We start from the raw sequence: 14,892 nt of genomic DNA, 5'->3' as shown, positions 1-14,892 counted from the left end.
CGACTCTTTCTTCCTCAACCAACACACTAGGGTTCCATCAAGAATGGTAGGCTTCACAAGACAGAAAAATCATATTAACATTCCTTCTTAGCGAGATCCGGCCTGTCTCTCAGCTACACTCGAGCATCCCATGTAGTTGCCCTTGCCTGCTCGAAGCCACTACTTAAGACTTAACGTCCTCATCAAGCATCTCGTCTCCTCTGCTCGATCACTTTGTCTTTAATCGCCGACATAGCCATCAGCTTTGATTGATGCACGCGGAAGCACTAAATTGTGTCTGTTGGTCTCATACCTTCATTTGCGCCGTCCAACTCACCAGGTAAGTCGATCTCTCCTCTGTCCAACGTCTATTTATAGAAAGAAGGTACCCTTTCGCATTCTCGATTGCCCGCTCCCTCTCCCTCAAGAAGTGTCACACGGCTTTAGTGTGGATAATAAGTGATTTTCCCGCATATAAAATATTATCAGGATGAAACACTACGGGAAAATTAGCTTGCACATTTTACTTCAACATAGAAGAACAAAATTATATTTTGATTGTCATCGTATGGTTTTACATGCCGATCACCCTTTTAGGAGATAGAAATGTATTAAGACAAAACAGAGTTGAGAACTCAGAGCCGCCACAAAACTTTAACTAGAGATGAATTGTTCCATATTTCCAAAGATTGATGATTGCCTCAAGCTACCTTCACGTCTCCCTGTTTTTGTTGTTAATCATAATTAGACAAAATCATCCACTTCTTAGGATATGTTTTACTAGAAGACTAATTTGATTATTCATAATCTTGATGTCATGCATATAGAAAAAATTTTCTTTGAAATAATTTTCAACACTATGATGAATGTTAAGGGTAAAACTAAGTATAACGTGAATGTCAGAATGGACTTGAATCAGCTTTGTAGAAGAAGATGGTTAGAGATTCAAAGACTGCTATTGGTAAACTTATTAAGCCTAAAGCTAAATATCGTCTTACTTTGGTTCATGGATGAAAATTTTGAGAATGGGTGCAATTATTAAATTTATGAGCAATTATGCTTCAAATTTGAGCTATTGTGATAACTTCATAGTAGAGAAAGATATTTGGAATGATAAATCATGATTGCCATATTTTCTTGCAAAGTTTGATGCCAACTGAATTTAACTATTTGTCACGTAAATTATTTAATTCATTGATTAAAATTAGTTCATTATTTAAAAAATTATGTGCAGCTCGTTTAAAAATTGATACATTACTACAATTAGAAGCAAACATTATAATAATATTATGCAAGCCTAAGAGAATATTTACTCAGTTTTCTTGATTTGATAGACCATCTGCTCCTACATCTATCATACGAGACTATAGTTGGTAGTACACTACAGTACTGCTGAATGTATCCATTTGAGATATACTAGATAATTTATTAAAAATTATTGATAAATTGAGTTAACAAAAAATTTTATTATAGATTTTTGAATAAATTTAAGAGAGATGTGAAGAAAGTCTACCAGAATGCTCAATATGTGAGATATATTTATTATAACAAACTCAACTTTCTGTTCTTACTACTTTGACAAACAAGAACGCACCGATGAGTCAATTGTGTGATACCTTCATCTACAACTTATATTTTGCACCACTTAGGTTAAACATTAAAGATATGCACATCACATTATCACAATGATCAAGAGCTTTGAACAACAATTCTTTATCTTATCTCAATTATGATGAAGTTTAGACCTATCTTGATGAAGTTTAGCACTATTTTAGTTAATATTATTTATGAAAAGATAATTTAGAGGATGTTAATGACACACAAGAAATTAATCTTAAAAAGTATGACTTTAGTGATGGTTTAGATGAAAAAATTCTAATTTCATATTTCATTCACTCATCGGATGATGCAGAATAATACGTGTACATTATTTAATTTCTTCATTATTAAATATTTCATCTTTCACTTAGATTTCTATTTTTAGTAGTGGTAGTTTGTAGATTACATTTTACATTTTGACTATACTTTTATTTTCAGTTGCAGTACTTAATATATTACATTTCATAATTTGATTGTGTTTTTGTTTAATATATGTATTTCTTCTATTATCTTAACTTTTGTTATGTGCACTAATTAATTCTTCTTCTCTTAATACAGATGTCTTCGTGAGGTAAAGATGATCTCCCTCCAAGCAGGAGTTCTCCCAATAACTAGAGCATGTTTCACATGTCAGGAGAAGCTTTGAGTCTAGAGGGGGTCTCCGCGATATGTTTGCTAAGATATGGAAGGCGGGTCAACATTGACAAGTCAATTCGACATAATTTTTATTGCATCAAACCCTAATTTTTTACTAGTTGTTTCACCTTAGTTATCATGGATTTACGTTTGTGAAAAGCTTTTATTGGTGATGTGTAGATTATAAGAGATCGAGCGTATTTCGGAACAACGAAAAATCAAGGCTGAGACTACCAAAACTAGTGTGACCATGAATGGATTGAGCATGACCACCGCTGTTTCAAAAGCAGCGATATGACCACGCCAAGATCAGGCGTCACCACGTCCAAATCAGGCCTGACCACATCGACTGGTCGACAACTATGGCATGGCCACACTAGGTTTGGGCATAACTATACCAACGAAGCGGAAAACATTTTTGAGAAGAAATTTCTTGCTAATCCTAGACCAGAGCTATAAAACAGATTTAGGGAAGCTTGAAAGGGAACTTGGAACATCAAGGTCAACTGAAGGCAGAGATTGAGAGACTTGGTGAGAGAGAGAGCTTCTCTCTTAGAGCTTTCTTCCTCGCTTAAGGTTGAGGTCCTAAGGGACTTGGTGAGAGAGAGAGCTTCTCTCTTAAGGCTTTCTTCCTTGCTTAAGGTTGAGGTCCTCAGGGTTGTCTTTCTTCCTCTTTTCTTTTGTTTGTCTTACTGTTTTCAAGAGAAGATTGTATGAGAGAAAAATTTTCTGCTTTCATCGAGAGAACAAGTTATTTTGTAAGTGTTTAATTTCATGTTTTGCTTGTAACATAGATTTTCATGGACATGTTTTATGTCATTCTTTCAATCGAGCGTAGCAAATTTCTCTATCACGTTTCTGAGATAAAAGGCTCGTGGTTTTTGTGTTTTTTGTGTTTTTGGATGCCCTATGAAGTTTTCCTGAGCTTTCATATGAAAGTTGTGTTAATCTTTGGATCTCATATACTCCTGATCTGGTCAGTCACAAGCTTAACAACTTTCGTGATTTATGATTTTTTGCCCGTCGCGTAGAGGAACGAACATGTTAACCACAAAATCCAGGTATAATAGAAATGTTCTATCAGGATTTTGTAACCTAGAATGGGGAACAGAAGAATCCTGAGAAACGTCATGGGGATAGAAAAACTTAACTTCATGGGTTTTTTATTTTTCTTCTAACTTAGGCATAGGCATAAGAAGAACATTTTATTCCTAATGACAACTATCACGTAGAGGAAAAAGTAGAAAAATCACAAACCACGACACCTGAATCACTGAGATGCGAAGCTCGTCTCTCTTGTAGAATTGTAAGATTTAATTGCTTGTTGATTTCTTTGTTTTCTAGTTCGTGCTTTTCTTTTTCTATTTGTGAATAGGATTGTAGGAATTCATTATCTTGCTTTTGATCATACTAAACTAGGTTTAGATGTTTAGTAAACTAGAGATTTAACGGTTGGAATATTCTTAGCCCTTTTCCCAAGGGATCGATATGCGATACTCTGAATTCGCATTATTACTTGACAAGTATCCTCGTGTGATACGGTTGACTTGCTTCACCGTAACTTTTTGAGTCATCAAAAGCCCTAAATGGCTCAGAGAGAACATGTGCACCCATTTGGGCAGAGCTTGGGTCACTCCTGACAATGTCAAAAAGAGTTGGCAGGCGAAGCATAACTAATCTTCAACTTATGGGGGCATGAGCACCTCTAAACACACTGCAGGGGCTCTCCCACATACAGAGTACTAGAGAAGAATGATAAGTTATTTTGTGTATTAAATCTTAGTGGATGATAATTATTTAATTACATTTTTCTTATCTTAATGAGCATTGAAATTTGGACGACAACCCACTGCCACTGAATTACATACTCGTACCCATCAGCATCAGTCGGACCATCAATAGGTTGACACAAAATCTAGAACACCACATATAAGTGATATAGTAATTATTATAGAATTATACTTATTTTTTAATTTAGGAGTTTCAATCCCTGATATTGATCAGTCGAACTATAAAGAAAAGAAGAATTTAAGGCTTAGAATCACAAGCACATGTGTACGGCGCACATCGCCCCTTTGTTGGGCATAGCTCTACATCTAGCCAGTAAGATGAAATTTGCGGGCAGGTTGTCGCATTCATTGCAAATATAGACCTGAGTTGTCACTCAACTTGTTTCAATGGATGCAAAATAGATGCGATGGGGCGTGAGACACGTCGGGGAGGGAAGCAGCCTATAGAGGAGAGAGGATGAGGATGAAGATGAGAAAGAGAAGACAACTGAGGACTAGGATAGTTTTTATTTCACTTTTTGTTATGAGCCTTTTACGTATAATTTTTGGGTTATGTACGGATTATTTCATTTTTTGTTATTAAATGCATTACGATTGCTTTTGTTTTCAATTTGTGATTGTATACATATAGTTCTAGTTTAGTAATTGTGTAGATATAAAAATTTGATTGTGTGTATATTTCATATGTTTTTGTGATACACTTACAGGTGTGGAAATACTTTAAAATAAAGGAGATTCCTTATTTTTCTTTTCTCATATACAGCTTTCTGATGTCTAACCGGCAGCCCTTCCAACGGGCTATTGATATGCTAAACGTAATATGATAAAGATTGTGTTTGAAAATTAAACTCACTTGTACTAGCTTATTCATTTAATGAAAATTACTACTCCTACATTAGTACAAATTATATGTATGATTAAGTTGTAAACTAACTATTGGAGCGATGAACTGTGTTTTTTATTTTAACATTATTTAGCTTCCATTAGAGCTTACTGTAACATTTAAAAAATAAATAAATTTCAAAACAAGTTCAAAGTTATACAGTCAGTTCAATGCCCTCATTGACCTCATTCCATCCACATTACCTACATTAACTTTAATCGTACAGTGAGATTAAACCTACTATATGTTAATGACACTGTATCATATGTTCAGTACATGCAGGCTTAATATTAAATATTTCACCACGACGAAAGGAGAACTGATAAAACAGCAAAATTAAACAAAAGCCGAGACAAATGAATGTAAGACCTCGTACGAAAATTCAAACATATAAAAATAAGGACACATCATAGAAATTTGGCTTGTCCAATCTCCATAGACTATGAGCTCCACATCAGATAGCGTCGAAGCTTGGAAATAATGCTCAAAATCATGAACAAATAAATTATACCCAAAGCTGTCATAAAATAGTCCATTTCTTTTGGAAACTGAATCCATTCCAGGTAATTGGAACGCTATTGCGACCAATGGAAAATTTATTTTTTTATTTTATTTTACTGACAGCACGCATCAAGTTAATCAAAAAGCAATTTTTAATACGGAAAACTGTCTTTTCTGAATATAAAAAACCATTTCAATGGATAATAGATACAAAATTTATTTGTAAAATATTGAAATATCAGATTAACAAAAATGAACGACCTAAGAGTATTAACGGAAATGTAGAACAGCCTTTCAAAGAGCACCATTAGCAATATATTAGTGTTAAGAATGAAAATAAATATCCAATCTTCATTCATCCTACCAGGACCTAACGGAATGTGCAAGGGATAAAGGCGTCTTTATGTTCTTGCTTTTTTATTTCTTCGTTTAAATGCAAAATAGTTTTAGCATCTGAATACACATTGTGAATTTCTAAGACCATACTTGCAATAATTAGGCTGGCAAAAAGAACCAGCACAAAAGCCTTATAGAAAAAGATATTATTTTAGGTCCATAGCAGAAAAAAGATACATGACACATGCGCAAAGTCTAGTATTGCAATTTTGACCAGAGAAACAGGGAACAAGATTCCAGGTCCTGAAAAACATACCTTGATTGCTCTCAGGTTATCCGTTAGCTGCAATGAATTACAGTGAGCTGGATCACTTATTTCTGTGAGCTTCCAGATCTTTGATTTCTCCATTGACTCATCAATTAATCTTGGTTTTACATCCACCAAATTTCTGCTCTCTCCAATCTAGATAAATTATGGAAATATGAAACAGTCAGTACACGATAATAAGATTGCGCCCAAATAGTTCTAAAGCTTATCATAACAGAGCTGAAGAATGGCATAATTTGCATCAACGGCATGATTTACAAGGGTGTAATACAAAATTTAAAATCTAAAAGCGTAAGGGCAACAAACCAATCCAGTTGTAATCCCTTCAGTGGCAGGCCTATCATTCATTGTAGCACAGGTCACCGTAGTGGTAGCAGTAGTAATGGCAGCCGACAATGGGTTTATAATTGGCTAAAAAATACAAAAAGCCTACAATAAAAAAAATTTGTTGTATAATATTTGAGGCTATATGGCTATAACAAATACCTTTGTCAAGGTTTCTGACACTGTCCTTGACACATCTAAGGAACGGTTTTCAAATGTCCGTAGCAGACGTAATCCATCAGCATTAGCCAATATTTTAATTCCATTATCATGCGTAGACACAGCCAAAAAGGTACCCTCTTTGTTGAAGCGTATCTTTGGGCTTGCCTAATATTAAATAAAAAGTTAGAATCAAAAAGCTTGAAAAACTAGAGCTTGTTTGGGATGGGATCAATTTTTTGTTTTTTTTTTTTTTTCCTTTTTTAAGAAGATGTTTGTTTAGTACCTTTTTTATGTGTTTTTATTTTGAAAACACTCAAAACAATATTTAGGTGTTTTCAGTACTTTTAAAAGCAACAATAATCTAATCAAATAGCCAAAGATGTTTTGTTTTCAAATGTAAACATAAACAAAACAACATAAAAATAAATTATAGAACATAGAAAACAAAAGTGATTCCAAATGACACCTTAGACTTCAAAAAAATAATTAGTATGTTCAAAATATTTCATCATAACTAACATTGCAGAACTAATGTTTAAACTTAACTGGGAGAGAACCATCAGCATCAGTAGTAGTTAAGAGATTGGTGTTATCCATGTCCCAGAATTTTATCAAGAATTCATCTCCAGCTGCTAGAAATCTATTCCTGGTTGTGTCAAATTGTACAACACCCAAAGAATGTTTACGAAATCCTTGGTAAGTCCGTTTGACAGCCCCTTCAGTTTCATTCCACTCTGCTATGTGTGATTCTCCTTCTTTGCTTGTCCCACAAGAAAAAAGTCTACGAGAGAGAAAATCAATCCTTTTAGTTAAAAAAGAATGGCCGCTGTCTGTATTCATCAGTGAACTAACCTTGAACCATCAGCACTATAAGCCATAGTTGTGCACCAATGACCTGGAGCATCATAATCTACTCTGGATCCCAAATTATCATATAACCACGCTTTTATTTTTCCATCTAATGCCGTAGAAAAGATGAACTGCATAATTAGGATTAATATAGAGTTAAATTGTAAAAGATTATCAGCTTTTGGTCAAGGATTACTTTTCACAATGACTTAATTAATAACATATAAGGTTATGTTTTGAGATGTCTTTCAAAATCAATTTATTGAATTTAATCAATAATTAATAACATATAAGGTTATGTTTTGAGATTTCTTTCAAAATCAATTTAGTGAATTCAATCAAATAGTCATATATGAGTATGGTCCTAATAAATTTTTTTTTTAACCTGAATGTACTCCTTGTGATGCGGACAAACAGAGTATACAGGTGCTTCGTGACCTTCAAAAGTATATTGCTTGGCCCCTGTTGTTGCATCCCACACCTAAAATAAAAGATAAATTTATAGCTTGTATCTCAAAACACAAATTGTGCACTGGACATTTTTAGCTAAGCACCATCTAATGTCAAATCGACACCTTAATCAGCTTATCATCTCCACAAGTTACTATGCATAGTTGCTTTTTGGGGGTTGAAAATGCAATATCATTGACGCCTCCAATATGGGCATCAATCTGCAAGTTTTTGAGCATCAAAAACACAGTGAGACAAGAAAATGCAAATCAATAATATTGAAATGGAAATACTAAATACGAATTGTACCATTCATACCTCTAAATTCTGCCTAACATCATTACCACCATGATAGGAATATATTTGTACAATATGTTTTGAGTAAGCAACACCTACAAGAAAATAAAAGTTTAACATGCAAAAAAGATAATAAAAAACTTTCATTTAAATGTGAGTATTGAAATATTATTATACACTTCCATGATCTCACCAAATAGACTCCCATCAGGACTCCATATTATGCGGTTAACTGACATATCTGGATCTTTAACTAGAGCAGTCTAAATATATAAAAGGAAATTTCAGTAAGTTCAGACAACCATTCCTGCCAAAATATTGATAAAAATTTAACAAACCTGAAGGGGCATCGAACATGCCCCAAGTTCCCAAACCTTGAAATTCTTTTGGACAAATCTCTCCCTTCTTCCGACATCCCATAATCCAATATCACCAACATTTGTGCCAACTGAACCAAAGTCCAGCTAAGAGTCAAAGATGCATCATAATTGCCAATTAAACACAAATACTAATCAAACATACCAAGGAGAATAGTTTGTTGAATAGGATGGAAATCCATGCTCATGGGAGTTGAACCCTGATTTAGTGTTCGGGCTACAGTCTTAGGTAAGTCATCTGAAGCATAGATTGCCTGGTTGTGGTTCAGTGCATAAGAAACTGCTAACATGTTTACTGGCAAATTCACCTGCACAAATGTATCAACCAGGACAAGAGAATCACATGTAACTTTCAAAAGAAGAGCTCAAAAGCACTAGATCCACAAGAAGTAAGAAATAAAAAAGAGCATTTATATACACAGCACACAATTCTTTTGTATTTACATATCTCACACCTAAACTTACATATTTATATACGTAACACTCAAATCTTTAATATCAAATAAAAAATGGCATTATTATCACTTTTAAAATGAAATGCAGCTTTTCATACATAGGTTTGAAGTACCAAAGTGCTATTGGTGAATAAAGTTTAGGTGTGAAATATGTAAATACATAAGAATTGTGTGCTGCATATGTAAGTTTCCAAATAAAAAATCCTCCCCACAGCGCTCAAACAAACCTCATCAGGAATTCCAATAGGCCTAGTCCTCTTTGAAATGTGATCAGAATCTCCAGAAGCATAATCAACAACCTGATTGGTGGATGGAGTTCTAGGATGCTTCAAAATTGCAGCTATCATCCAAAAGGAGAAAAAAAAAATATTTATGCATGTACCAAGAACACAAAAACACTTCTAGTAGAGGCATGAGGTGATAGCTTATACCAAATAAACCACAATCTTATAAAATCACTAACCGGGATTGCTAGGAGTGTTTGGTCCCATGGGTCCGCTGGAAATTGCCGGATGAGTTACAGCAGGTGCATTTGACATCCAACCAACAAGTGGCATAGGAACTGATGTCGGCGTGGGTTGAAAAGGCTAAACATGAACCAACAGATTGTGCAAAATGAATAGTAGTATAGCAAAGGATAGGAGGAAATTAACTGTATTCAACTTACCCCATGTGCACCTAGCGGAGGAAAACCACCTGCTGCTTTGGGCATGGATCCAAGCAATGGATTGTTGGCTGGGGATGAAGAATGTGCGCCATTTGGTTGGCTACAAGAATGATCCACAAAAAGGGTTTTTATATCTGGATTGGGTCTTGGATTTTTGCATAGCTGGTGTTGCCAATTCAAGCTGCCAGGTTGCATATAAAAAGAAACCACTTGTCACTTCAGCTCCACACTTTTAACAGTTAAAGCATATAGGACAAGAAAAGAGTAAAGTGTATCAGAAGTATTCATGGATAAGCACAAAACAAAATGATACAGCAAGCTCCCAATTGCAACTTTACAACTAAGGTACTAACCTATCCTTGCATTCCGCCTGGCTAACAATGCTCGTCCAAAATTTGCAGCCTTATATCCATATAAATCCACATGTATCGTTTTTAAATTTTATCTAACAGATTAAGCATAAACGCTATAATTTTTAGGTTAAATTACATTTTATCCACCAGGAGATTTTCTAAATGAGGACAAAACCCCTATAAATAATTAAGGAAAAGAAGAAATCTTTAATTTTTTTTTACTAAAATGTAACTAATAATATACCATCCCAACAAATAGGAAATGCGGCCCCAACCCCAAATTATTCATAAATCAAAATGTTGGATTTGTCGGTTATCATTGATTACCGTAGCAATAAACAAAAGACAGACCAAGCAAAATGACCGTTTCTTCTGCTAAACCTCCAGATTTCTCACTAACTTCTGAGATACCTGATCTTAGAAATTTTCAAGAAGCATGCTGCAACAAATAATTCAATAAGTCACTGCCACGGCTACAAGCATAGGTGATGCCAGTGCAAGTCCCATCACTGTGGGATCAGATGTTGGACAGGGATGCACAACCCAGCTAGAGACTTGCAATTAACCAAGACGACTACAGACAGTCGGATGGTAAAAACATTAAATTTCTATAGCTAACATTTTAATAATGAAAGAGCCATTATTCAAAAATATAAATTGAAGTAAGCTAATTAAATTTATCTCATTTAAGTTGAGCGCGTCTTCTATACATATTTTCTCCACTATTGTTCATCTGTTAATTAATTAAATTAAACATGAAAAAAGTAGTTAAAACAACAGTAAGCTAAAAAGAGCTAGTGAATACAAATACTCCTAAACTATAATAATTCAATAAAAAATGAACAATATGGATGTCAATTAAATTTTATGTAAATCAATAAAATTATTTGAAAGTTTGTAGAATCTAATATGATCTTTCAATGCAATTCGACAAATTCATTATGTCTTTCTATATCGTTTACATATTAATATCTTTCTAATATATATGGATCCATCACAGGTGGTGCACCGTCTAAAAATTGTGTCAATTAAGTTACATTAATATCAATATATTTTTCTATTTACATGCACGAATATCTTAGCGCTTCTCCGCTAGTACCATAAAAGGATGACTCCATCAAAGTTAGGCATGCATGTAATAACAGAAAAAAATAATAATAAATAAATAAATAAAGGATGCAGTTGGTTTGGGGAGACATATCCCCTCGTAGAAACATATTGTTTATCCTCTGCACATCTCCTCATTAGTACCATCGAACGAGAGAGGGACAAAGAGCAAGAGCAACAGAAGAGCGGAAGAAAGAAGAAGAAGAAATTGAAGGGAAAAAGGAGAAGGAAAGTGGTCGAGAGGCATTGTACATATGCAATTGAGTCGGGTCGGTCGGGCCGAAGCTTAAGGAAGAAGAAAAGCGCTTCAGCTCTATGTTCGTGTAACAGAGGAGGAAGGCGAGTCGAACACTATGCAACAAGAAAATTCAAAGGGGAAGAAGATTAATTAGGGTTGTGCTCGCATGTGCGTAGAGGAAGGAGGCGTTGTTCACACGAGAGGAAGAAGAGTCGTGTGTAGTTTTGGATCGAATGGAGATTGAAGGGAGGAGAGAGCCTTGTTGACCTCATTTTTTAGGTCCTTTCTTTTTCTAGGATCCTAGGATCTAGCTCTAGGAATTCCTACTGACCATCCTAGAAAAACTAGAATTGAGACCCACCCTTTTAAAAATTCCAGTCACTTCCTATTTTTCTTTGATGTCTAATATTTATGGCACAAGACCATCGTCTTATGAACAAGCGGTTATGGGCTATTTTGTGAAAACTCAAGGGAAATGTTCCAAATAGAACTTCAAGCCTTAGGAAGACATCGTCGCGACTCTTTTTCGTCACATACACACATCAAATACACAAAATTCACTGAGTTACATGAAATCGGACTTCAATTAAGCCTAAAGGACGGGTGAAAATGCGAACTTCTCCGGATGACCTCCGACGACGAATTGGATTGCGCCAACTCGTCTGAGATACCAATTTTGGTAGGAAAGGACACCCATATTGCTATACTTTCGACACGAGAAAATTGACACGCAAATCGATGAATTCGTCAAAACGACTTCCGACGGCAAAACGGACTGCGCCAGCGCGTCTGGAACGTCAGAATTACCCAAAATTGACATCTATTTTATGATGATGTGCCACACTAATAAAAATGCACAAATCAAATTTTACTTTTTGAAATAATTAATATTTTCATACTTATATTATTAATAATCTTAATTCTAAACCCTAAACCTTATTTACGGCTCCACCCGCACATCTAAAATCCTCGTTCGAGCGGCTCGATCCCGCGATTTCTCCTCGCCCGTGCCCTAGCTCCACAACAGATCCACCACGCGGCGATCTTCTTCTCCAACGATCGCGGTCCATTCACGCACGCGGCCTCCTCGATCTCTGCTCGACCGAACGGCTTCCCAATGGTGAAACTCCATCTGGCCGGCTCTTCCTCTGCCCTAGGCTGCATTTCCTCTTGCCTTAAATCTTTCTACTCCTCTCCCCTCACACGATTTGCTTACCAGGGTGGCTGGTAGGTGGCTGATCTCCTACTCTAATGCTTATAAAATCCCATTTGGGGGAAGATTTTAGGGTTGGCCGAAATTTGGAGAGTGGGGAAGGTTCTGCCAAAATCTTTTCTAACTTACATTTCCTTCTCATCTTTTGTTGCTTGAGAGTTGTTAAAAATTTTTGAGGAAGAAAGAAAGAACTCTTGAGGAAGAAGAGTGTTGTTGGAATCCTCTTTAAGCTAGAAATTTCGAAAGCTTGTGACGTGGAGCATTTGTAGTGGTCTTTTCTTTAGCCATTCTTATAGTTTTATTTCAGATCTGCTGAAAGAGGTATTCTTCTTCCTCTCCTCTGTTTTGTTATCTTGCTCGAGACATGCGGTGGGAAATCTTGAAATAAAAAAATGCTTGCATGAATATTTATTTAGGGTAGTGAGAAATGAAATATACAGATATGGATCATTTTTTTATTTTCTTTAATTGAAGCATTCGAAAGTATGGTTAGGATAAGGTAGAAATGCACCTTTATTCCTTTATAAATGTCTATGGAAAAGCCTGTTGGAGGGCTGTCTCTATTATTTTCATTGCTTGAAATGTTAGAAAGTAAGAAATGCATGTTGAAAATTATTTTATGAAGTGAGAAAGATGCATTTGGGGCTTATGTTTTGCTCCTTTTGCTGCCATTTGTTGAAATATATGTTGGAAGTTTATGTTAAGTGCTGGAAATCACATTTGGGGCTTATGTTTTGCTCCTTTTGCTGCCCTTTGTTGAAATATATGCCGGAAGTTTATGTTAAGTGCTGGAAATCACATTTGGGGCTTATGTTTTGCTCCTTTTGCTGCCCTTTGTTGAAATATATGCCGGAAGTTTATGTTAAGTGCTGGAAATCACATTTGGGGCTTATGTTTTGCTCCTTTTGCTGCCCTTTGTTGAAATATATGCCGGAAGTTTATGTTAAGTGCTGGAAATCACATTTGGGGCTTATGTTTTGCTCCTTTTGCTGCCCTTTGTTGAAATATATGCCGGAAGTTTATGTTAAGTGCTGGAAATCACATTTGGGGCTTATGTTTTGCTCCTTTTGCTGCCCTTTGTTGAAATATATGTTGGAAGTTTATGTTAAGTGCTGTAAATCACATTTGGGGCTTATGTTTTGCTCCTTTTGCTGCCCCTTTGTTGAAATATATGCTGGAAGTTTATGTTAAGTGCTGGAAATCACATTTGGGGCTTATGTTTTGCTCCTTTTGCTGCCCTTTGTTGAAATATATGCTGGAAATTTATTTTAAGTGCCGGAAATCAAATTTGGGGCTTATGTTTTGCTCATTTTGCTGCCTCTTGTTGAAATACATGCTGGATATCATTTTTAAATGCTAGAAATTATGTTTGGAGGCTCATATCTCACTGCTCTTGCTGCTCCTTGTTGAAATACATGCTAGATATCATTTTTAAATGCTAGAAATTATGTTTGGGGGCTCATATCTCATTTCTCTTGTTGCTCCTTGTTGAAATACATGCTAGATATCATTTTTAAATGCTAGAAATTATGTTTGGGGGCTCATATCTCACTGCTCTTGTTGCTCCTTGTTGAAATACATGCTAGATATCATTTTTAAATGCTAGAAATTATGTTTGGGGGCTCATATCTCACTGCTCTTGCTGCTCCTTGTTGAAATACATGCTGGATGTCATTTTTAAATGCTAGGAATTATGTTTGGGGGCTCATATCTCATTTCTCTTGCTACCCCTTGTTGAAATACATGTTGGATATCATTTTTTTAAATGCTAGAAATTATATTTGGGGGCTCATATCTCACTTTTCTTGCTGCCCCTTGTTGAAATATATGCTAGATTTGAGTCTTGATTTTGGGATGATGTCTTAGCCATGAGCTTCCTATTCATTTAGTTGGATTTGATTTTTTTAGTTTTGGGTTGTTGCCTTACCCGTGAGCTTTTGATTAAAATTGAAGTTGAAGGGCTTTGATAATGGTATGATTTTTAGAGGTATAGAAAGATGTTCCCTATGGATTGTTATCCTATATTTTATGAAATGAAGAAGGTTTTTGAAGTTTCATTTTGAGTTTGATATAAATTGAAGTCATGTTGGGTTTGGAAATCCATAAAAGCGCCACTTGGAAAGGATATCCTTCTTGGGATTGATCCGATCATTTTCCTTTTAACGAATTTAAATGTTTTAGACCGAAACATTCATGAGTTTTATTGATTTAATTTGGTTTTAAAAATGGATCGGTCTCATTTTCGTTTATTTTATTTTATTTTAATTTTTTTTTCTAACGGTGAAGTTAAAAATGAGAATTTTCGATTTAATTATATTAAAAAATGATTTATAATCTCAAGGAAAATA

At 35.2% G+C, this 14,892-nt stretch overlaps 1 protein-coding gene across 2 annotated transcripts in view; it reads right to left on the bottom strand.

Moving 5' to 3' along the window:
* The window catches only part of LOC110036882 (protein TPR3-like), a 61,316-nt gene that overhangs the window by 27,651 nt on the left and 18,773 nt on the right, over positions 1-14,892 (bottom strand). Inside the window, exons 6-19 of one of the 2 annotated variants that reach the window (XM_020741434.1) lie at positions 9,634-9,814; positions 9,430-9,553; positions 9,194-9,306; positions 8,657-8,819; positions 8,473-8,582; positions 8,328-8,397; positions 8,156-8,229; positions 7,963-8,058; positions 7,773-7,868; positions 7,391-7,518; positions 7,085-7,319; positions 6,539-6,703; positions 6,359-6,463; positions 6,041-6,187 (exon numbers count right to left, since the gene is read on the bottom strand). In XM_020741434.1, the coding sequence (XP_020597093.1) occupies positions 6,041-6,187; positions 6,359-6,463; positions 6,539-6,703; positions 7,085-7,319; positions 7,391-7,518; positions 7,773-7,868; positions 7,963-8,058; positions 8,156-8,229; positions 8,328-8,397; positions 8,473-8,582; positions 8,657-8,819; positions 9,194-9,306; positions 9,430-9,553; positions 9,634-9,814 (1,807 nt within the window). The remainder of the gene's footprint in view (positions 1-6,040; positions 6,188-6,358; positions 6,464-6,538; positions 6,704-7,084; positions 7,320-7,390; positions 7,519-7,772; positions 7,869-7,962; positions 8,059-8,155; positions 8,230-8,327; positions 8,398-8,472; positions 8,583-8,656; positions 8,820-9,193; positions 9,307-9,429; positions 9,554-9,633; positions 9,815-14,892) is intronic. The other variant, XM_020741435.1, reaches the window with a different exon arrangement.

This window comes from Phalaenopsis equestris, unplaced genomic scaffold (assembly GCF_001263595.1).
Source record: "Phalaenopsis equestris unplaced genomic scaffold, ASM126359v1 Scaffold212195, whole genome shotgun sequence".
In the NCBI taxonomy this organism is placed as follows: domain Eukaryota; kingdom Viridiplantae; phylum Streptophyta; class Magnoliopsida; order Asparagales; family Orchidaceae; genus Phalaenopsis; species Phalaenopsis equestris.
Note: the sequence above shows the minus strand (reverse complement) of the source record. Positions and strands in the feature narration are given on the sequence as shown.